Source organism: Passer domesticus, chromosome 13 (assembly GCF_036417665.1).
Source record: "Passer domesticus isolate bPasDom1 chromosome 13, bPasDom1.hap1, whole genome shotgun sequence".
NCBI classification, from domain to species: Eukaryota; Metazoa; Chordata; class Aves; order Passeriformes; family Passeridae; genus Passer; species Passer domesticus.
Window position 1 is genome coordinate 11,749,270 of NC_087486.1, and position 24,502 is coordinate 11,773,771.

A 24,502-nucleotide genomic window follows, 5' to 3' on the forward strand; every position below is an offset into this window, starting at 1 on the left:
TGGACAGGGTCACCCCATCATTTACATGGCACCCAATGCTGGATCCAGCACACAAGTCTGATACTACAAACAGTTTTATGCTCTACAGCGGAGCTAGCTGACCAAGGGTGGTATGGCTAAGCTTAACCCACAGCAAAAACAGGCTCTGCTGAACCTGTTGTTTAACCAAAATATGGATATTTTCAAATGACAGTCTGTTTGACCGAGTTCTTAGTGTTGATAAAGTGTTTTACTGGAGATGTGCGATACTGTATAAATATCTAGACCTGAGCACTGAGAAGAAAAGCACAAACAAGGATTTTCAGTATATGCATGTCTTTATTAAATGTAGAGGACAATAACTCTTATCAAAGAAGTTCAATATATGTGGCATCACATAAAGAAAACCACTGAGTACCACTGTACATAGTGGTGTTAGTCTAAGCTGGTATGATAATGCAACATAGATTTTACACAATCATGAGCAAGAGATTAGGCAAAATTTAATATTTTTGGCAAACAACTTGTAGAAGTAGTTTTGCAAAAGAAAAATTGGTCATTATTAGCACTGTCATCACACTAATACAGTACATTGCAGGTAATACAAGCCTGCTTCTTTTGTGCTTGGCCTAGATACAAAGGTAAATAAAAATAAGTTTCAGTTAAGTGTGCACTATAAAAATGCTTCAAGTACACTTCTCTGATTTGGTGCAGGACTGCTTTGAAAAGCTGTATGGTTTTCAGCATTCAGAATGAGATTTTTGTCCTGCCAAGCTGCTCTCATTAGGACTTTTGTATGTGCACAGAAATCTCCTACTTTTGGAGCTGGTTGAGGCTGCAAAGTTTTTCACGTGGGAAAATGCTTAGAAGACAACGCCAAGAAATTCATTGCATTTTCTTTCTGAGCTCTGAAATCATCTCCAGTTCTCCAACTAAACATACCTTCAGTTCTTATCTCTGTCAGTCCCATCATGTTCTCAGACTTCTGGCACTGAAAAATCTTTCCATGTAATGAAGAATACTGCAACCAAGATATCCCACACATATGCTGCATCTGCAAAATGCAAAAATTCAAGTTAATAATTTGCCTGATTTTCCTCCCAGAGGCTGCATTTTTTCGGGTAAAATGTCCAGGAGGTGTTAATGAAGTTTGTGTTTAGCTTACACTGCATATTCCTTAAAATTTGTACATCAGGTCTAACTGGGGTGGATTAAAGGCAAAACATTTAGCAGTCAACTGTAGCCATGACAGTGACTCATAGCAATTTTTTGTCTTTTTGTTGGAAATGGCAGTCTTTAAATGTGGTTAGTCAATAACTATTGTGTTGTATATGTGGTTACATTATGGGTAGTGAGATGGAAAAGCAGCGCTCGGGACGGGGGTTTTCCCAACAAGAAGATTTCATTGTAAAATAGGCAATTAATCTTCAAATAGACCATGTAAAAACAGGTGTTTGATGACACAGAGATTGGTGGCATTGGTATTGAAACATCTTGTTTCCTAGCGTGTTGGCACCAGTATGGAGAAAAGAGAATGTTTCTGCAGTTCTCCATCCAAAGTAGACCGACACCTTTATAAATAACTTTTGGTTCTCAAGACAACTCTATCTACATCTTCATGTATCATGGAAATTCTAACATTAGAGTCTGTTCATCTGAATGGAAAATGCAGACTAAAATTAGTACAAACCATCTGCATCTGTGAGCTGTCATACACAACTTCAAAATCTATATTCCTACTTTTTGTGCTTGAAATAGAATAAAATAAAGGAACGACTTCTTTATATATTAAATGTGTGATTCAAGAAGTTAACTTGCTGCTTAAGCTATATTCTGCTGTCTAGAAACCATTATCTCTGGGTAGTTCTGTTCTTCACCTAATCACTCATTTTCACGTATTTGGAGGAAAAGCAAACCACATGCTAATATGAAGGGAAAAAAATATATGTTTTGGCTGAAGAATTAGATTATCACATTGGTAAATGCATAACTACTGCTTTCACAGTTGGAATGTGAAGTGATGTAATTTCTTTAGACAAGTTTGCAGTGGTCATAGTCTGCTGGCTTAACAGCTGATTTGGGTTTTCATGGTGACACAGACAAGGCCTTTTCCAGTTCCTAGGAGAAGCTGCCAGAGAAGGGAGTGAGATCATCAAGCCCTGAATGTGAACCTAAATACAAACTACTGAGGTGTGTATAGAGAGGAGTGAAGGAAGTTTTCTATGTATTTAGGCATTTTAAGGAATGCCCTTGTTGATGGGAGACCTCTGAACTGATGATCCATTGTATTCCATTGCCAAGCCAACTTGTCAGATGGTAAAACAAAAAACCGGCAGAGCACTATCCAAGTTGGTAAAGTGTTGCCAGTACACAGAAACAGGGAGAGGGCTTTCTACCTTCTAGCAAGAAAATTATGTTCTTTTCCTGTATAATTACTTTCAGTTATGTTAAACATTTGCTGCTTTCATTTCTTTTCAGAAAAAAAATTGCAGGCGTTGGTTCTTTTTCGGGTAGTAAACTTGAGAACTTAAGTTATTTAATGCTCTACATACTTTGTAACCTAAGGGTGTTTTGCTCTGTCAAAAAGGGGTCAGGAAAGTCAACAGAGCATGTGCAAGGTCTGATGGCCTTTTGTAATTTTCAGATTTTTTTTTTTAAATTTATTTTTTTAAAGGATAAAATTTTTCTTCTGGTTTTCCTTTTAAAATAATGAAATAAGCCAAAATGCCAGCCTGATAAAAATGTTGCAAGCTCACAGCATTAGAGAACACACTGCCCAAGCTTTGATGTCTAGTCAAACATCACTAATGTACTTAAACACAAAGAAGAAACAATTTATTTTGAGAATTACCTCTCCTCTAGGGAAATGTGCAAATTACACTGAGTCAAATAAGGAATATAAATCTTGGAAGTCACTCTTGTGATAAAAAGAACTAGCTGCAGCTCTTAATATGTTTGATACTGGCTGGTGGCTTTTAAAAATGCATATTCATTAGCAGCTCTGCTTTCTAAAATCACTTTATGATCTGGTCACTATTTAACACAAGAGCAGCTGGATACAAGCTAAATTTATGCCTGTCCTTTGAATGATGGATGTTGAAACAGGTTTACACAGTACAGTAACTGTGTTCACACAAACTCCCTATCAGTTCAAGACTTCTATCTGAGTGATTTCCAATGCAGTCCGTTCCAGGCCAAGGAGCTGAAGGACAGAAACAAATGTCTCTTATATTTCACGTGATTAATGTTGTTTTCCAGAGTATTTGTCATCTGTACTGATATCCACATGCTCAACTTGCAGGCAAACTTTTTCTACAGTGCATTTGGAAGAGAGTTCAACAAATAAAGCTTTTTTCAGTGCATGTTGCTAGACATGAATAAACCTGGTATTTCATACGCCAAAATTCAGAACTAGGCTTATGGTCCAAATTAAACTTCAAGACACCGAGATGTATATATAAGGTACCCTTTCCCAGCCAAAAGTTACATTTTTCATTCTAATGAGATATCAACAAGCTTCTCTTCCATGAGTGTTTACAATAGTTTTTAAATCACTTTACTAAAATTAATAAAAATTCTTCCCTTAATATTTATGGTTTAATATATTTAAAGACTCTTGCATGGAAATTTTTATAATAACCTAAAGAAAACTCATCAATTTGTTTCCCAAAAACATGTGATAAAAATAGCTTATGTTCCCAAAATAATTTAATATTGCAGAATAAAGTAGCAACACTCCTCAATCTCATAAAAAAACTCAACACTGTTCCAACAGGCATTGACAAGAACAGTCCATTTTGAGAAACAACCAAACCTACTACTGCCACAAAAATCAATAATTTAGCTAAAAGAAATAACGAGCAAAAGAGAGAGAATATTTTTATTTATATACATCAAAGATAGATATAGATGATATAGATATAGATATAGATATATAGATATAGATATAGATATAGATAGATATAGATAGATAGATAGATATAGATATAGATATAGATATAGATATAGATATAGATATAGATAGATATAGATGAGATAAAGATAGAGATAGAGATAGAGATAGAGATAGAGATAGAGATAGAGATAGATAGAGATAGAGATAGATAGAGATAGAGACAGATACATAAACTACATTGACCTACATGAAAATCAGTATGGAAACTGCCCACTGTTCTTTGCAATAAATATGGTTCATTTATCATAGATTCTGGATACTAAACCCCCTCACTTCCAATTAACTCATATAGATCTTTCTCTAACTGCCTCACCTTACAAATTGGAGAATATTTGTATTCGTCAGAAACAACCAATAAATCACCCATATCATTATCCCCTCAAGAGGTCAGACATTGTCCAAGGAATACCCTGGAAAAAACAGTTCCTGACAGATTGATAAGCAGAAAGCATATACTGTGAGCACCCAGAGATTCAGGGCTAGGACTGAGAATTTGTCTTTACAAGGTAAATTCCACATCTCTGAAGCCTGACCATGCCCTTTCAAGAACCACATCTGCTCTAGTGACCAAAACTTCAAGTAACTTCAATGGAAAGAGGATCAAGCTCTAAATATTATATTATAAATTAATATTATAATTACGACATGATATGATATGATATGATGATATGATATTGAGAGTTGCAATTGTTTCAAGTGATGAGTGTTACAGATTTCCATGTGGAAGGTGAAAAGCTGACTTACACAATCTGAACATAGTGAGATAGGGCAACTGGCATCATCTCTCTAGAGGAAAATTATAGGGTGGTGGCCTCAGTCTAGAGCTCTGACTGCTGGGCAGCATTCTAGGCAGGACTTTCAGAGAAGTCCCTTGCACTGCTGACATAAAAGGATTACAGCTGTTGCCCTCTGGAATGATGCCCACTACAACCAGCATCAGGTGCAGGGTCCAGCAGTGGAGGCTGCAGAGCTGAACTTGCTGAAAATGCACAGAACTCTGAGGATACCCCCATAGTGCACAAGTCTCCTTACATTTGTTAGTGTCCTTCTAACAGCTGCTTATTATTGTGCAAAGGTCCAACATGCTACTTGTTTCAAAAATACACAGAAACTTTCCTGGGTGCCATGCCCATGCCTATTTCTGGAAAATGAAGATAAAATTTCCCAGGCTGCCTTTGCAAAACTTGCTTCCCTACTCACTAGAACTAAGAAAATTTAGGTACAGATTTCTTTCCATTTTTCCAAAAAAATAAAATGAAGCATAACAGGAATTAACCTGGATATAAAATGTGCAAAAAAGAAACATGCACTTGACTTTTTTAGGGCTAGGAAATGTCTTTTCCTATAAAGTTACGCAGATACTTAGAGGCAATCAAAGGGCATGCAATAGTGGACTTGCTCTAGTACAAATAAAATCGCTCCATTAGTTCTACTGTTTTATGTAACCATTTGATCTGCTTCAGTGGTTGTAATGGTCTGATGGGAGAAGGCTCAAAAGTACCTTAAAAATCCCTTTATTTTGTCAAGTCACTCTGCAGCTCTCTCTTGTACCACTTCACTCAAACATGTTCTCTGCTACCTACTGAGAGAGTCAGAACAATTCCAGACCCTTAAAGAAATGTCTTATTTCTTGAAACTGAGTACCTCAGAATGGAGTAAAATCCTCTCTGCCTTTAATACTGAATTTAATAAACTCTGTGTCCACATCTACACAATCATTTTCTGATTCCACAGAGCACCGTGGTCCAACCCTGTGGTCTTTTGTTAGCACATGAAGCTGTTATATGCTAAATAACCAAAATAATTTGTGTTTGAAGACATGCAGGCTAAGAAGATGAACTACAGACAAGAGGCAATACAAATGATCAAGCTGGTACTTCCCTTTCTGTTTTGCAGAAAAAGCAGAGATTTTATCCTAGAGATTTGCTAAGATTCCTGAAGTTACATAATAAAGGCACATTCATATTTTTATTAGGCTTTTAAAGATGCAGATAAATGCTACATAAGCACATCTGAGAATTGCATTGAAAATTCAAGTTATTTCAATTTAATTAAAGACATTGGTATCATGATATTTGAGCATGCAAATAAAAGTACATGATTTTCATGCATGTTGATCACCTATGATTCTTACTGATCATAGTCAAGTATTTAAAATAATATGCTGATAGTACAAGTGCTGCTCTTTATTGATCTGTATTGGTCCCTTTTATAGCTCTGCAAATTTGAGTGAAATTGTACTATTGGACTTTGTACTGGAAGTGTGTCACACTCATGCAAGTCATAGGGTTTTATTAGCTGGCAGTTCCAGTTCTCTAGCATGACAAGCTCAACTACTGACATTTCTTTTATGCATTTACAGAAAACAGACTGAAAGGAGGGACACTGACATGCAAAATAGGAATTCTCATTATGTGTTTTCCATTATATTCTTCTTCTTAAAATGGAAGAATCCTAATTAGGAGTCTCAGTATCTTACCAGAATCTCCTGGTTCTAGGATATGTACAAGGAGACTTTTTTTTTCCTAATGAAACTTAAACATACCAGGTTCTCAACAACATGAACAGCACTTGCGCACTGGAAATGCTGCCTTTTCAAGACAGAAAACTCAAACATTCGACCAGTAAATTACATATTTACTGAAATAAATATCTAGCAATATGGAAATATCTAGTAATTTGGAACTAAAAGCCAACAGTTTTTAATTAAACACTTCCATTATGGAAGTCACTTATGCTGTTCAATAAAGCTGCAGTGAGAGAGCTCTATGTGCCTATTCTCTTCTGAAGACAGAGCTGTGAGATTAGAAGTCATAAGAAGATGCTCTGCTTGCAAGGAGATTAAATTTCATAGTTCCTGGTACACTGGACATTGAACTACAACAAAAATCTGTCAGTTTGCAATAAAATGAGTGATGGTAAACCAACAATTAGATCTAAAATATCTTAAAATAACTGGATGAAAGAACTAGAATATTGTGTTTTTCTCAAATCCTGTACTTCTTAAATACAAAAAGGTGGTTTTAAAATTGTCAACAATACTTTTGATGGGGAAGACTAAAAAGAAAAAAACCCCAACAATTCTGGTGAAAATAAAAGCAGTATTATTTTAGTGCTGCCCCTCTCTGTCTTGAACTAATATCTTGTAATTACTAGCAGTGCTGTCAGAACACATGCACATGTACAATCAAGGTTTCTGTTGGTTCTCGTACAGTCATTTTAAAGAACAACCCCCAGTATTTGATAATGAATGCACTTTCTCAAAAGAGACACTCTCCCAAGGAGGTACTGCCCAGATCTTGCTCAGTGCTACATGAAGCTGTGAGAAGAAAGAGAACAATTTCAATTGTTCTAATCTTGCAGAGCCCTCTGCCTTTTGATCTTCTCTTTGTTCCCTCTTTGTGAAGCACAACTTACACTGTCTGCAATTTACTGACTTAACTATTTACTTATCTTTTTTGAGCAGTAACAGCTTAGTGTGAAGTTCCTGCAGCTCTTGGACTGTGATTTTTCTTTCTTCTAAAGATGACATCTTTAGATTTCTTTCTACTGTACAGTCTGAATGTCACTTCACATGTCTGGCGTCTTTTTAAAGTCAACACGCGAACCTCTAACTGCAGAGTGTTTGTTTAGTGACTAGAACAGACTTTTCAGCTAATCTCTGATTCATTTCCCCTCAGACTTTGTTTACAGGCTGTGAGGGACAGTTCCACAGCATATGCTACACCTGTTAAGGTGGATTATCATGCAGCTTATAAACCAATTAATTAAGAGGTAGGTAATTCTCATAGATACTGTTCACTACCAAAACTTCCACTGGCATTTATTTTCTTATGAAAGCAAACATGTATGGTTATACTGATCAATTCTCTCGCCTTTATAAATTAGTTTTCTCTTTAAAGGCTGCATATCTATGAGAAGAAGTAACACTGTGCTTGGTACCCAGCTACTGGCAAACTGGACTCTGGTCTGTGAAGACACTTGTTCATTGCAGTATATCTGACCCCTGTCAGTGCCACACTACTGACAAAAAGGATTGCGATGCATTGGAAATCTGGTGTTTTCCACAGGTTTGAGAAGCAGAAAACAAAGTGGGGTAACTTATACTGTTATCAGTTCATTTTCTCAGAAAAGAAGCAGAAAAAAGGCAGTCAGACATGGCTATCTGACAATTCTCTGGATGGCCAAAAAGCTCTCTTGACACAGAATTGACCATATCAGGCTTCTACCAGACTTGGCTCAGTGTATAAGTTGTTATGAAAAGGGTTTCAGGGATGTTACTTCAGAAATGACTACAGAGAACACGCTAAAATTGTTGCAAGTGAGACAAGAGGTTACTCTAACCTGCCCCAGAGATTATAGAGATGAGATCAGAGCAAACAGCTACCCCAAACTGTATGTAATCCCCAGCCTCTGTGGCAAGCAGTTCTCATCAGAAGCACAATACTAGAACCTGTATGTAATTTTAAATACATCTATTACTGTTTTAGAGCTTTACTTTAAAGTACTTAATCATAATTAAGCATTTGAGATCATAGTAATGAACTCAAATTCCCAGTCTTTGAATGGTAATTTACAGCTTTAAATGGAACATACAAATAAAAAGATGGTTGGATATATTCAAATGTATCCTTGCAGGTCTCTCTGAAAGATATTCTCCATCCCCAATGTTTGCATGGTAAGTTTTTCAAAGTCACTATAGAGGAGCCTCACAAAGATCAATGAATTCAGTCATATGGTATAAACCTTAAGACAACCCAATACATTTATCTTCATTTATGCATATACATGTTTAGAATTCTTCCTTTGAATTTCCTTGTTAAAATTCCAGTTGTACATTTTAGCTGATAACACCTTTACTATCTGACTAGATCCATTTTTGATCTTGTCAGAGATTTGATGCTGGGAAAAGGCAGAATTATGCAGAGGACACATGGAGGTTAAGCAAAAAGAGAATCAGAACAACACTCTTAGCTTCTAACAATTCAGAGAATTCTCCATCTGGATTCTGATGAGTATCAAAAGCATTTGAAAATTCAACAGCAGTGATGGGGAAGGACACCAGTGAAATCAAAATACATTCCTCCTAGTTCATAAAGTCTTCCAGTCATGTATCAAGGGTGAACAGCCTAATCCATTATGTTAGTCATTCGTTTAGAGGTAGGTAATAGGAAAAGATCCTCAGGGACTAGCAGATATTTTCTATTAAGTGACTTGCTGCTCTTTAGTAACTTCAATCCCACAGGACACACATTTCTGAAGTCTCAACACATTTTTCCAAGTGCTAGGAAATGCAATAAATGTTCTGCATAACTCCTCTCCCCAAAGCTTAAAAACATAATTTTAAACTCTTGCAGCCATAAAAGAACAAAACATGCCAAAAGGAAGTATTTCTGACCAAGCAATAAAAGATTAAATGTAGGTTGTATTTAAAGATATATTATATTTTAGAGGTCAAAGTATAAAGAATGAAGTGCCAAAATTTGGGACCTTCTTCTGTTTGGCACTCTGCATCCTTGTGGAGAAGACATAACACAAATGAATACTACTCGCCCAAGAATGTAGAATATTTAGTTGTGCTCCATTTCTTGAGCTCTACAGTTCTCTGGGACTTTTTAAATCAAAGAACTCTTTGAATGTCATGCAGACAGCTGTGAAAAGCTCAGTTAGTCATGATTATAGAAAAATACAGCAGAAAAAAAAAATCAGATTGACATTATTTCAAATCCTAATATCAAATCCTAAATTTGAGGAACCTAAAATAATGTTAGAATGTTCAACTCTGCCTGACTTTCAGGCTTAGCCTTGAATCAGCTTTCTCTTTCAGAAATTTTTTGGCCATTCCAAAAACACCACACAAGCAATTCTGTATAATGCAAAAATTAACACAAATAGTTTTTAAAAGCACAGAAATCATTTTCATATTTGTTTGTTTCCCCAGTAAAGCTCATAAAGATAATTCAGCTTCACAGTATTTCAACAAATCTGTATTACTGCCAGGGCTAAAGATTTTTGTTTGCTTGTTTGTCAGGTTTTTTTTGAAAGATGTCTGTAAATATTCAAGAGATTATTTTCTTTCATTTAGGTCAGTGTGACAGAGTAGGTTGGCAAGATTTTGAGTATCTGGAATTTAGTAATATTACTTTTGAATAATGCTACTCTGGTCTTATCTGCAGCTGTTTGTAAACTATAATTCCCAGAGGTTTTATATTGATATCCAGTGATTAACTGTATATTAAAAAGTATAATACATCTCAGAATCATGTCAAATTATATCCTTCTTAGCTACTTAACTAGGACGAGTTCAGAGTTAAAAATTCAGCCAGCATGCACAGGAGTAAAACATATGGGAAAAGGAAAAGAAGATGGATCTTCATAAGATTTTTTTCTGTTTTCCAGTAAATGTTTAATGAACTTGTAAAATCATAATCATCATCTGCAATTCAGAGGATCACTTCCAACTAGTGCAGCTTTTCTCCTTCTCTAAATCACATACTTACTATTCAACTTGAAACAGTTTTTGGTACATTTATAGTGAATAAACCAGCTTTCCAAAACTACAAGAGCATGTTTAGTGCAGGTAAGATCTGCACCATTCTACTATTCCCAGCCCAGATTGAATCCAGCCAGATAGATCAAGGTTTCCTTTACAGAATTGAATTCTGGCAACAAAAAAGGAATGTCTTTTGTTCGTTGGTTTGTTTGATTTTTAATCCTTTGTGGTATGAAGATATTTCTTGACTACAAAAAGGGAGTATCCTATTGTGTTTTCATGTCAATGTTTTATGCATGGCCAGAAAGTGCTGAAAAAGTGTTTCTGTGCATTCAGAGGGGAAAAGCACTCAAAAATGTGCTTCTGCAAGTCTTTGAAATGTATCATAGTGGAATTGTATGTGTGTTTCAGCTAAAACAAATAAAAGCAATGTATGCTAAGTTTCTCTTCATTGCATTTAATTTAGTGTTGAAAAGGAGTTTAATACTAATGAAATATATAGATACACCCTGGTTTTCAGCCCAGATAAAGAGCAGAAAAATATCACTACGTTGTTCATATTTTACAGCTTTTCTAGTTTGCTTGTACTATTTCTCCTGCCTCTAAATGGCCAAAAAAGCCAATCTGTGTCATAGCTTTTGGAAGTAAAAGTTTTGGGAATCAACAACGTTCTGTAATTCCTGAAGGACTCAGCTTTCCATACTCTGTCTTTAACACATTAAATCTCTTAAAAGGCAATTTCAAGATGCCTTTTATGCATAATAACTTTGATGTTCTAATCAAATCAGATCCTTCCAAAGGACACAGCACTGTCAAATTCATACTTTCAAGCATTTAATGACGTACCTATATGCTCTGTTTCTCTGTTATTTATTCATTGAAATGAGTTCCAATTGGAACCAGAATAAAGGAGGATAACAGTGAAAATGTGCAAATGTTCTTGAATAACAATTTGATTTAGAACCAGATCTCTCTTCCCCATATGTAACACTCTCAGGTAGATGATTGTCAGTCAGTGGGGAGCAGCCTGCACTGGCCTGCTGCTCTTGGGAAGCCCAAGAGAAGGTATAGGATTGCACTTACATCCTTTCTGAGGAAGAACACTAAGTGCATGAAGGTCACAAGGCCATCATGGAAAAAAGTGGGAAAAGTGTGAGAAGGGGGAGGCGGGAAGGGGGAAGGGAAAAAAAATCAAACCAAAAATTGAAGTTATCCCTGGAATTACTGTAGAGTCTGGGGAAGCATTACAGCAAATAAATATTTCAGAAAAGATACTAAAAAGACAACTCATCATACTTGCAGTGAAGGAATGTAGGAATAATGCTGATCCCAACTGCTCTGCCTGAGCATCTCTGCACAGTCTGGACAATGGCTCAGAGTCCTTCTGCAGTGAAGAGCACTGCAGCACAGCCTTCTCTACCTAAGGCAAAGATTCAAAGAAACTTCCCAAAATAAAAGGTTAGATATCAAAGTAGGCATTGATAAGGCAATATCTCTATACATACAGAAACAGCTCTATTGGTATATGATTTATTATATCATTTATATTATAATTCATCTTACTTACCATGTTTTCCAGGCAGAAGAAATCCATTAATGTTTCAAACTTCATGAAAAAATGAATGTACATGATCTCTTGGAAGAATGTATGAAGCACAAAGAGACTACACCTAATAAAAATGAATCTATCAATTTGCCAAGTTTATTCATCTTCCATATTTATACCATAATACATTGAAAATTGAATTTTAAAATTTTGATAAATTCAACTTATTTTTAAATGTTTTTAAAGTAAATCATTGGACAATGCATTTTCAATGATTACAAATAAAAGGAAAAAAATTACTTATTCAATATTTATAATATCTATGAATCTCAAATTGAAATAAAAATAGTTCATCAAATATATACTAGCGTGTTCAAGTTCAAAAAAGCCTGTGTATGAGTTGCACTACAAATAGTGTTACTTTCCCTAGTTTATTGCCAGTACTAACATATATTGTACAAGCTGGTACAATGTCGTTTATTAAAATTCAGTTTAAGGCAAATATTTGTCCATTGCATACAATTGTGTGTAGTAACTGCAGTGATTTTACTTCCTCAGATCTTTTTAAGGATCCACTTCTAATTGGAACCAATTGTTGTTTTCCAAGAGTGCCATGGATACAAACTTTTTCTCTAAATACAAAATATGGAGGACTAAAAGAGACGTAGACCTCATGTCAATGAAGATCTAAAGAAGTATGGAAACTGACTACCTGCTTCATTGTATCATGCAGAGGGAATATTACTCCTCCATCCCAAAAAGAATAACACTTCCTGAAGTACAACCCAAGAAAATATTAGTGTTTTCATAAATGAGTACAATACTTAAAAACTTTCTCGTAGGTATCAGATGCATATGAAAAAAGTATGAAAGATTCATTAAGTGATTGGTCCAACATTAAGCAAGAATTACGGACAATGCAGAATGTAAAAGAAAAGAAGATTACTAAATATTAAGTAGTATTTGGAGGAACCATGTTGGGATTATATCATTAGGTGAAAAGAAAACTAAGTAGGACAACCATGTTTAAACAGAAAATATATTTTTAAATGAAGACTCATACAGAAAGATTTTGTTGGATTAGGTCTAGAAACATTGTATAAGATCTTTCTGTAAGTGAGATACTTGTATTCTTTTTTTAACTTTCTTTTTAAAGCAAGTAATAAAAATATCTGGTACTCTTGTAACTGCCCTCATTCGTATATACTGAAGCACTTTAAAACAAAGATCTTGATCATTTTAGTTATTTTGACAAATGGAGGAGCTGAGGCAGAAGAGAAAGATTATCTGCTATCATAAAAATATTGTATTGATTGCCTCTAAAATCCTATCTAACCCAGCATATCCCTTTGGGAAAAAAGAAAGAAAAAGAACAGTAAATAGAAAGAGTTTAAGTGCCTGCTTCTTTGCTTTCCAATGATTTCAATGAAACTTGAAGGCTGCTGAAAGAGATAAAAGCAGAAGTTAGGCTCCCTGAATTCAGGTCCAGTCTATTAAGACAACAGTTTATAAAGGAAGGATCCAAAAGAGATTTGTCCCAACTCAGGAAGAAGCAATCTTTAAAAAGTCATACATGGATTCTTTCTTGAAGAAGAATACCCATAGTGTAAGCTATTACATTATTCATATATTTTGACAATGTATTGATTTAGAAGAAATATGTAGGAAAGCTTTTTATTTTCAATAGGTCTCTTGCATGTTAGGGTTTTAGCATTCAGTTTTTATTCAGGGTTAGTAATAGGGTTGAATTTTAATTATACAAGTTACTACATAAAATAAAATTCAACATTTTTAACTTTAGAAATATATGGGTTTTGGGTCCATGTCTCAACAAAGTCCAAGAGCAGTTGCCCACTGTAAGTTCAGACTGAGAGATAAATATAAGAGGATTATGAAAAATTCAGTTATCAGAAAGACGATAAAATTTGACGTGAAGGATAAGAAATAGATTTTAAACAAATAGATTATTCCCTCTTCTAGAAAGAACAATTTTTTAGCTTAGTTAATCGAATGAACCAGACTAATGTTTCCCAAAGGCATTCCATAACTTTAAAAAAGACATAGTTCAGTTCAGGGTTCCTTCTGACCCATGGGACATGTGCAAAGGATACCAAAAACTTGTCACCAAAATTCAGAAAATAACTGTAAACCAAAGCAAGGTATTGGTTTCCTTTTATGAAGAATCACCTAGAATAGTGAAATTCAAAGAGCAGCCATGGTAAGTGCTCACCAAGACCCTCTTGGGGCTGTGTGATCCTGGCAGTGGCACTGCTGGGGACATCCTGGGTGACACTTGGCTGTGATGAGACTTGGGGATCTGAGTACTTTCAAGTTGTTCCTTCCTGCCATCTCCCCAGGGTGCTTCAGCTGAATCATCAGAACCAGATCTAGGCTGAAGGCTGATTAGATATCAGTGCATTCCTGAACTAATCAGTCCTGAGACCCCGATGGAGTCCCTGGCACAGGCACAGCCCCCCACCAGTGCATCTGGAGCAGCTGATTTCACTGAGTGGATAATAGAATGAGTCCCCAAACAAAACTCATTTTTGGAAAAGCATCATATACAGTTTATGGCATCCAATCATGGAAGTGAAACTATAAAAGTGGAACAATGTGACTCAGGTGACCCATTACAGCAGCTTGAATGTAAAGTAACAGACAACAAATATGCTGAATTTGTGAGTAACCTACTGGCTCAGTGCAAATTTTTCAGAATTTTTCATTGAGGAAATATAAATAGTGTGAGAGCTTTTTATATACTGGGCCAATAAAGTAAGCCAAGCATTGCCTACTAAATTATTTACTTTGAATTATTTGGCTTCTTCAGCACTGAACACTTGTAAGCAAGGAAAGTACTCAGTCATGGCTTGAAAGACGGAGGAAAAAAATACGCTGCATATGGTAGGAAAAAAGTCAAACAGTAAAACAATTAAAGTCCTAAGAGAACTCTCCAACCCCTTATTTCCATTCATATGGATTCTTGAGAAGGCCTCTAAGAAAACCCTTGATTTAAAACAGAGTACTATGGTTCTACATCTCACAGTAAGAATTAGCAGCAACTGTAAAGTTAATTATGAGTTTTGTACCTTTGGGAGCACTGGATTAAAGCTGCAGAGAGGAAATACACTCCTGACCCATTTATTCCTGGTCAATCTTTGGTTCCAAAATCTTTATGACTTCTCAACACTGAAATTTTAAGTCACTCCACTGTCTTTGGTCTCCACACACTCCCTAAGTAAAAATAGAAGTTATATAGCATATTAGGCTCAGACTTAATATTCAGGATTCATGTTTCTGCCCCATTAATTCTAAGCTTTTGATCTTGAAAAGATTTTTCACAGGACTTCAATCTTCTGTTCTTCGAGACACACATGAGATTGGTGATACAATGCAGTTCCACAGATGGGGTCTGTAGAGCTGTTCTTATAATACCATCACTCTCAGCAGCATGGAAAAGACTCAGCTACACAAAAGAATGAACCCAAATATTGGATCTGTTGCATATTTCTGGGGTATGTGGATAGCTCAGACTTAGCACCTTTTTCTATGTTAACCACTTTCCACAACAGCCCCTCTTTTTATATTTATTTTTTCCTTATGTTATGTACTATTATAGAGAAACCTTTACAACAAATCTGTACTTGAACTTCATAATTTATTATAATTTTTAAGAGTTACTGTGTTTTTACATAGGTTTATTATGACTTTTGAACCAAATATGAGAACAACAAAGTTTAAAACTTCAGACCCTAATCTTTATGAGCTTCAATGAAAATTTCAGAAAACATTAAAATAAACTCTCAGCTGAAATGCAGTCACATCCTAATGAGTCTCTTCCAATCCAAATAGGTACTTCAATATGCCTTTAAAAGTCCATACAGTCTGAGCTGTGTGAAGGAGCTGACATTGCCATTATTATTCTGTAGCTGTTCTGCAGCTGTTATGAAATTCCTGAATAGTTCCCTTGGAGGACAAACCAGGCCCACAGTTCTGGAATAAGATTTTAGGAAAATAATTAGGGATTTAGAGATACTGATAAGGGAGGATTAAATTTCTGTTGCCAAGAAAACCCACTTGATAGAAACCTGGGCTTAAAGAAATGTCACACTATTTGCTCTTGTATCTCTACAGGGAAGGAGAATGAAGGATTTACCACTTCTTCCCACTCAAGGTGACTCCCAAAAGCCTCAGAGAAAATTCCCCCCACTCTAACTTGTGGTGAAAGGAAAGCATTCACCTATCAAAGCAGCCAGTTATGAATAATCCAGAGGCTAAGATTTATCTAGAATAGTTTATATTCAAAACCTAAAACCAGAACAGTTTCAGACTAATTATTTAAAAAATTATGTTATTTGGGTATTTTTTTCACGACTATACTTTATATTGTTTAATTACAAATTGAATGAATAAAACATGGAGATTAATTTGAGACTAGGAATGGTAAAATGATTTCCATACAATTTTATAATTTGCCCTAGCAAAACCTGTAGAGTACAGCTGTAACACCAGCCTTTGAGGTTCTGTTTTTCTCCTACAGGCAATTCTCAGAAAGAGAGATACAATCAGGAAATAAAAATAAATATGCAAGCAAAAGGGTTGTTTATCCTATTGATTTTCTATTTAATCCCATAAAATGCCTCCCTTCCAACACTATCAGCCTCTCAAAAGAAAACTCAAAGTGATATTATCTAATCTAAGGATACTTTGGCACAGTGCACCAATAACTCCAAAGGTTGAAATTTGAGGAAATTTTAGTGATGTTGCTGACCATTAGAGCTGAAATATTTAAAAAGCAAAGATCAACAAATCAAGAGTGCAACAAATGGGCTGGAAGAAGACATCAGGGAAAGACGAAACATTTGTAATTTTTTTAATGAGTGGAATCAGTTGCAGAAGTTTAATAAGGTGATGGAGAAATTGTGTCATAAGTATGTATTGATTGCAAATAAAAGTTTTCACAGGAAGACATTATCTAACATTCTTCAGCCTTCCATTTGGGGATTAAAGAACTTTCAAACCTTTCCTTGGGACAGAACTAGCATTTGGCAGACACCTTCACTACAATACTGGGAAGTCAAGACATCTTCCAAGTTCTTGTCTTCATACTCTGTTCAACCTGTCAGTGATTCATACTTCAGGGGTGCAAATGAAGGGAAATCACTGACTGCACAGCATAAAATATAGAACGAAAAGAAAAAAGAAAAATAAAAAGGCAATAAAGCAACTTGAAAAAAGGAGTCTTAAATAATTTCTTGGATTTCCAGGGTCACTGATGTTAAGAAAACTGACTCTAGCACAGTGAAAGCTCCTTGAGGATGTACACTGCAATCCCTGGCCTTATGGAGAATGTGACTTCTCACCTGAGCAGCTCTGGGAGGGTGGCAGCAATGGCATGAACTGTTGTGGCAAAGGCGTGCCTACCTCAACTGAATTCTCCTTCTCTAGACTGAGACAGTGGGTAATCAACAATATAGTAGGATTTGAGGAAGCACGGACAAACACTTATTGTAACAGCATTTGGATTCTGTAAATAATGGTAAAATTAGTGTACTAACACTGAAGTAAGCATGAGCAAAGGTGGGTGTTATTTGTAAGGGGAAGTGTTATATACTGGATCCTCTAAGTCTGTAAACCTGGTAGAAATCTGTACTTGTAACAGTGCTCCTTTTATGATTTCAGGGAAGATAAGCAGTATTTTTAAGACTCTTTGAAGTCAGAGTTTGAAGAACTCATTATGGGACTCTAAAATGAGGGAGGAATTTAAGTTCAAAATGGGCGAGCAATGCATGGTAACCAGTGTGTAAGGTACACCCAGTGTTCTATAAGGCACACAGAGGCTGTGGATGCAGATGCAAACTCCATGGCTTCAGGACAGAAACAACAAGCATAAGAGTTTAGTTAGGGAATTTCCTTTCCTGAGACGTTTCCTCTAATATTAGTTCCATAAGCAAGTACAACAAACTATTATATGTAGGCAAGTGCCTATTATCTGTATGAGCTTTTGTCCGGTATTTGAAGTGTTAAATTGATATCTTAACTCTTGCTGCACAGGTTAAACTTCGATAACTTTTACCTTACATATTTTAAAAAAGTATTTAGTTGGTCTGTATTTACCTAATAGTCAACAATGCAATCTCATGAAAATGCCCTCACAAACTTCTGATCTTACTGGCACATATCCATACACTAAATGAAATTGCCTAAGAAAAAAAATAAGGTTGGATTTTTACCCAGAAGATGAGAAGGATCAAATTCAGTGGTAATCAATACCTTTGGGGATTTGATATCAGGGAAATTGCAAGGCTCTCTGAGTGGAAATGTACTGAGAGCAACTTCCCTACTCTGCACAGATGAAATCTAAAATACATATGCTTTTGACATCTAAGCTTTTGAAGGTCAGATCCAAAATTAGTCTTGAAGCAGTGAGAGAATAAAAAAAAAGGGAAAAAAATCGCTTTGATTTCTCTTTTTGTGCAGTGAGATTGTTTTCAGCAGCAGTTCTCTGTCATGTTACACCAGCTGGTGTAACACAGCTCCAGAGCTCGCTCTCTAGTGAGGGTGGCAAAGTCTGTTCACACTGCAGCAGTGCTACTGAAATCCAACGCACCAGAAAAGATACATTGCATTCTGAGTTGTTCCTGCAAGTGGAATCTGAAAACAACATATTGGGCTGAAGATCTAAGACAGCCATTTAGCAACTGCTGCAGTACTGAGCAGTTCATGACTGATTTTCTTCCTCTACTTTAACAGTACATAAGGCATACTTTCTCAAGTGTGATGCAAATAAACACTTCATATTTTAAGTAACAGATATATTAAAATCAGTATGATTAGAGAACTAAATATTATGCTTTTCTTAGTGTCTCTTACTATTTTTCTTACCCTATGTTGTTTCCTTAAGATATTTTCCTGTTATCTCACAAAATACTGAACCAGACTAAAACCATTAAATTCCTGTAATTCCTGCATGTCATTACTCCTTCAATCAGTTCTCTGGATTTGCTCAGTCCACAGGAGTCAGGCAGTTTTCCTCAAAATTTCTCATTAACATAAAAAAGGATCATGCCTCCTCAGGACTACAGAATAATCTTTTGCCCTTTTGCTTTTTCTGCTTCTTGACGGGTAAAATATAAATTTCTTTTTCTGACTGACTGTCAGACACCAATACAGTAGGCAATAGCTATGACTCAACTGTGAAATATAACACCTTTCAACTTTAGGAGAGCCTCACAAGATTCTGTTCCTTAAAAAAAACCAAAGTAATTTATTCTTGGGCCATAAACAAAATTTTAGTTTGCATAAGGAAACAATACTTTCCTGGCATAGTAGATAATTAGTAACAACTATCTAAGCTGATATATGCCAAAATATTTGACACAGCCAGCAGCTGAGGCATGAGTCCTACGATGAAAAAATATAGGAGAATATTGAGATCATTAAGAAGTACAGGAAATGAAATGAAAGATAAAGAATTCCAAGCCAACGAGCACATGGTTTGAACTAATTGTACTTAAAGGGACCATCAGCCAGATCTTGACAATTCTATTGATTGAAAATCCTAAATTAAATGTTGCATGCAAATCTGCCTGGAAATGATTTGGACCTCTGCAAGTCTGTCAGATTCCTGCCAGCAATACAGATGGAAAACTACATCATCCAATAGGGTTTTAAAAACAAATGAAAAGACATCTATTTCAGAGTAAGAGAGGACTGAGTAATTTACCATTAATCTGCTTTTGGGTATTTTTTCCCTGTAGGGCAGTTGTGGTGAATATGTGCTCAACAGTATCCCCTACAAAATCAGGTTTTATTTATATACAGAGCTGAATGTAGATGAGCCTCTCAGGCTAAAGGGAAAGCCAAGTTAGCTGCAGCAGCCAGTTCTGATCAATTATTTTTCCAGCATCACATGAAAATTGATGACTTTTTAAAAACAGTGTTATTTAAAGATTTTTATTTGCTTGAAATTTTCTGTGACATTAAGATCTACATCTGTAACTTTCATTTAATTATCTGGAAATTCTATGTGATCTGGATAAATGGATTGTGCATTTTTCCTTCCCAGACCAGCTGTTTACCCATGGTATGTGTGGGAGGAACACTGAATGTTGTTTCAGATGTGAACAGTAGAATATAAGCAGATTTTGCTTTTAAAAAAACACCACTTATTTATGAACCTCGATATCAGGCAGTGTAGTTTTCAAAATTTTAATAACTTCAGTAGGAACTAACCATCAGCTCACCAAACAGATGGCAGTATTACTGCCCACCAGATTTAAAAATACCTCAGGAGAATTTAAACCCACAGCAAGTCTTCTGTAATTCATCCAGTAACTAAAGATTGTACTAGGGCTGTTAATTAACAGCTTCACTTTGAATTAGCAGAGAAAGAGAGAAAAGGAAGAAAACATAAGTTTGTAATTTCTTTTTTCCCTGTTTTTAAGAAGGAACCTAGTAGGAAGAGTCTTAAAAGAAACCTGTGGAGTTCTTTTCACCTTCTTACCCCACTAAGTATTTATAATTGTTAATGAGCTCTATAAATCCTCACCATTACTTTCCACTGTGACTTTTGTGGGCATTAAGCAGAGATTTAGGTCTAACATAGACATATTAACTCAATCAGAAACTACTTTACAAATTTAAAGGTAATTCCAACAAATGTTTCCTCCAAAATGCAAAATCAAGAAATTTTTAATGATTGCCTTAAGTGTATCTACTCCTATTCATACAGAATAAATGAAATCAGTACCTGATTTATTGCTTTTATTCAATTGCAAATTGGTTATTAAATATAAATAGCATGTTATTATTCTTCATACTAGTGAACAGCTTCTGCAATAAATACTTTCTTCAAAATATTCTTAAAAGCAGATAAAAATTGCTCCTCTTCTCTGCTCAATTAATAACTAAGTATTTGTTAGAAAAGATACTGCCAGCTCTATAGTGTCCATCAATCATTCAAAGGTTTCAGTGAAGTCAAGGGAAAAATCCACTGTTCTAATGATCAGCTTAGAGTTTCAGATCAGGCTTATTGAGCAACCTGAAGGCTTGAATGCTATCTCTCTGCTACATTAGTTTCAATGGTTTTTAGTCTAATGGAAAACTAATAGATCCAGGTAAGTCAAAAAAAAAAAAAAAAAGGCAAACAAAAAGAAGAAACTGAAAAAAAAAGTGGATTTGTTCAGAATGCTGTAACTATAATAACTGAGTGTTGTTCAACTCTGCAATCTTTCCTGAGTGCATTCCTTGCTCGTGGCTGTTGGCAGTGTGGGCAGAGAGCAGCCCCCTGAGAGGGCTCCCCATTGTACCCACGGGATCCCAGCCACAGGCAGGGAATGCAAGAGTCAGTCTTCAGGCACAGTCAGATCAGAAAGGCTTTTGTGAGCCTTTGTGGAGTTCTGAATGCTTTTAATAGATTAACTGATTAATTCTGGAAAATATGGTTCTTCATTAGCTCTGATATCTCAAGAAACTACAGACTTCATAGTTCAGTGCATAATCTACATCCGTTGTCATACTTTAACACCTGGGTTGTTTCACCAAATTCTGGATGAACAGTCATTTGTAGGTGGATCAAATTCCATTAAATTTAACATAAGGTATATATACATATATATCTTTGCCAAAAAAGATATAAAAATCACAACTGTAAAATCAAGGGTGTAAAGTAAAAAGATTATTTCCACATCTGCAAATTGTGCAGGAAAGAGTTCCTTGTTGTCAGTTGGTTCTGTGGGGTTTTGCTCTAGAATCAGGGAGAGCATAAACAAAAGCAAAAGACTTTTAAGGACTTTGCAATGTATTAAACTTGAAAAAAATCCTCAACTTACACCTTACACAAATTCTTAATAACCTAATGTCAGATTACTTAAACATAGGTTTAAGACATTTTGTTAGATACAGCTGAGCTGATAAGAAAATGACCCAGAAGTACCCAAGACGTGCCTATGAACTACTGAGACAGCCTAGAGAAATGGGGACAGATAGTGGAGATTTTGGGCTGTAGTCTGCTTTGCAATCAGACATAGATTTGAAGCTTATTTGTGTAGGTGGATGCAATATTTACTGTAGTTGTCATAGACAAAGCCAGTGCTGTCAAATGATAGGACAAGCATGGGGTAACCCTCTTTGACCCATTAAGGACTATATGAATACTAGAAAAGTTAAGTTTACCTACTATTTAATACGAAAAGGTACTGATAGCACAACATCTTATTTTATATTCACAAAAAATTACGTTTTGTCTAAAATTATGTTTTTCCAAGTTTAAAATTAAAGCTTTTATTTTAACTATACATGCATTTGTGGGAAAAAGAAAAAAAAAAAAAAAAACCACAACCCAAACACCTGAGTTCAAATATTTCTCCAAACTCTGAACTGTATGGCATAACTTACTTTCTACCAATTTCTACATTTGTCCAATCTTTCAGGATTTATGGATCTGAAAGATTTGGAAAAATATACAGGCATGTGGGAGGCTACCTGAAAAGTGAATAACTTTCTGCAAAACTTCACACATCACAGTTTACTCAGTGTGAAGGCAATCATAAAAGATGAGGCTGGAAGGTACTTCAGGCAGCTGGCTCATCCACCCTTCTGCTGCAAAACTTGCTAACTCCAATTTTTGCAACCCTTCAAGTTCTTCAACAGAACAATTACTTTTAACAAATGTAAGTTTCTTAATCCTAGTTTCTTTCCCTGAAATATCACAACTGTCAAGAAAATAAATCAGATATTTTGTTCCTACATGGATAGCTTGAAGTACTTGTCCATATTTGGGAGTGTTCTGACTTCAGCCCTAAGGATCTGCAAGATCAGAGAAGTTGTGGCAAAAACTCAGTAACAAGCTGAGGTCAAATTTGGCAGTTGATTAAAATATTCCAAGAATAAATCACCATTGTATCTCAGGCAGTCACACCTTGAGAGGCAAAGCACCAAATGTAACCTTGGCCATTCCCCCTGAGACCTATCTAGGGGAAAACATTCCTTAAGGAAGGAAAAATAGACTGCTCTTATACAGCACTCCACAGATTTCTGCAGCATTGTGAAATACAATCTCCATGTCTGATATCTTTTAAAGCTCTTAGTGAAACTATGATATGCTTTTGTTCTTCTCAACTAATTCCTAATCTTCTGGAAAGCAAAGATAATCAATCTGCTTTCCTCAGCCAGCAACGGGAGACAGTACTTTTTAGTCACAGCATGTGTCTTCTCCTCCAGAGACTTTGAGCTGTCTTAATTATTGGGGTCCATTGAAATCAGTGAACTATGATAACTTACATCAGTTGAATTTTGTGATTTTATTTTATATTATAATACAGCAGTGAACCAGGGATCAGCCTAGCTGTGATGGCTGGATAAGTAATGAGAAGGAAAGATGAGTTCAAAGAACATAACTTTGATGGACATGTTCTTGATTAAGAGCTATTACTTATTTATCAGATAAACAGAGGAACATGTGAAAGGGAACAATATGGCAGACAGAAGGGAGAGGATAGAAACTTTTAATTTCATTGCACAGCTTAATTCATCTATTTGTAAAACTTTTAGCTAATACTCATTTATATATTTAACTCCAGGATACAAACCCCACAATGTCCAGCAATTCCATTGCTGCAGCATGTGCTCCTAAGAACCGTGTAACTCCACTCTGTGGGCTTGAGAGAGTCACCAAAACTGGCATGAGCAGATAATTATCCAAGCCTGTGCAGGAACAGAGCTCTTTGTGATGATTACCCAGTAGGAATGATAACCAGGGGCAATCATATGACAGACAGAACTGATCAGATCATTGAAGGCCTGCACAAAAGAACAAAAAAAACAACCCTCTGCTGATTGAATAGCAGGAGCAGCACACAATAGAGATGATTAAACGGATGGTGGTAGACATGGGGCTGCAGGAATAGCAACTTACACATCAGAATCTTTGACTAGCAGAAGCTGTGAAAGTAAAAATAGATGCTAAAGAGCAGCTGATAAGAAATCAGAAAGAAAGGAATCTTGGATAAGTGGAGTGTGATCAAGGCAGACTGAAATTAAACGAGAAGCAAGAAAGGAGAAAGAGGGAGATATTCGGATATTTGGAACAATCTCAAAGGATTAACTAGATGATATATGAAATATATAATTACAAATCCAGAAGATCTATGCAAAAAAGAATTGATTCTACAGCTACTGACAATAGGATTACACCATGGGAAGGATAACTCTGCAAGAACAGCTGATCAGACAGCTGGAATTTAGGAACAGGAGGCCATGCAGATGTTTGCTTAGTAAGTGACTGAGAACCCAGCGAGTATAACTGTGGGACAACTGTGTATTAGACAATAAAACCAGGCAGCAAGAAATGATCTGAGGGTCCCAGGGCCAGGAAATACAAAGGAGCAAATCATAAACAGAATGGAAAAGAAAGCAATTGATTATAAAAACAACAGGACCTGACAACAACAGAAGTGGGGAGTGGGATCAGACAGCAAGAGCAGATTACTGAACAGAGCTGGCATCAGACAGCAAATGCAGCCCATTAGGC

At 35.8% G+C, this 24,502-nt stretch overlaps 1 protein-coding gene across 1 annotated transcript in view; it reads right to left on the minus strand.

The window, feature by feature from the left end:
• The window catches only part of LOC135279841 (uncharacterized), a 418,268-nt gene that overhangs the window by 181,571 nt on the left and 212,195 nt on the right, over positions 1–24,502 (minus strand). The window contains exon 10 of the mRNA XM_064387383.1: positions 922–1,033. Coding sequence (XP_064243453.1) covers positions 922–1,033 — 112 coding nt within the window. The remainder of the gene's footprint in view (positions 1–921; positions 1,034–24,502) is intronic.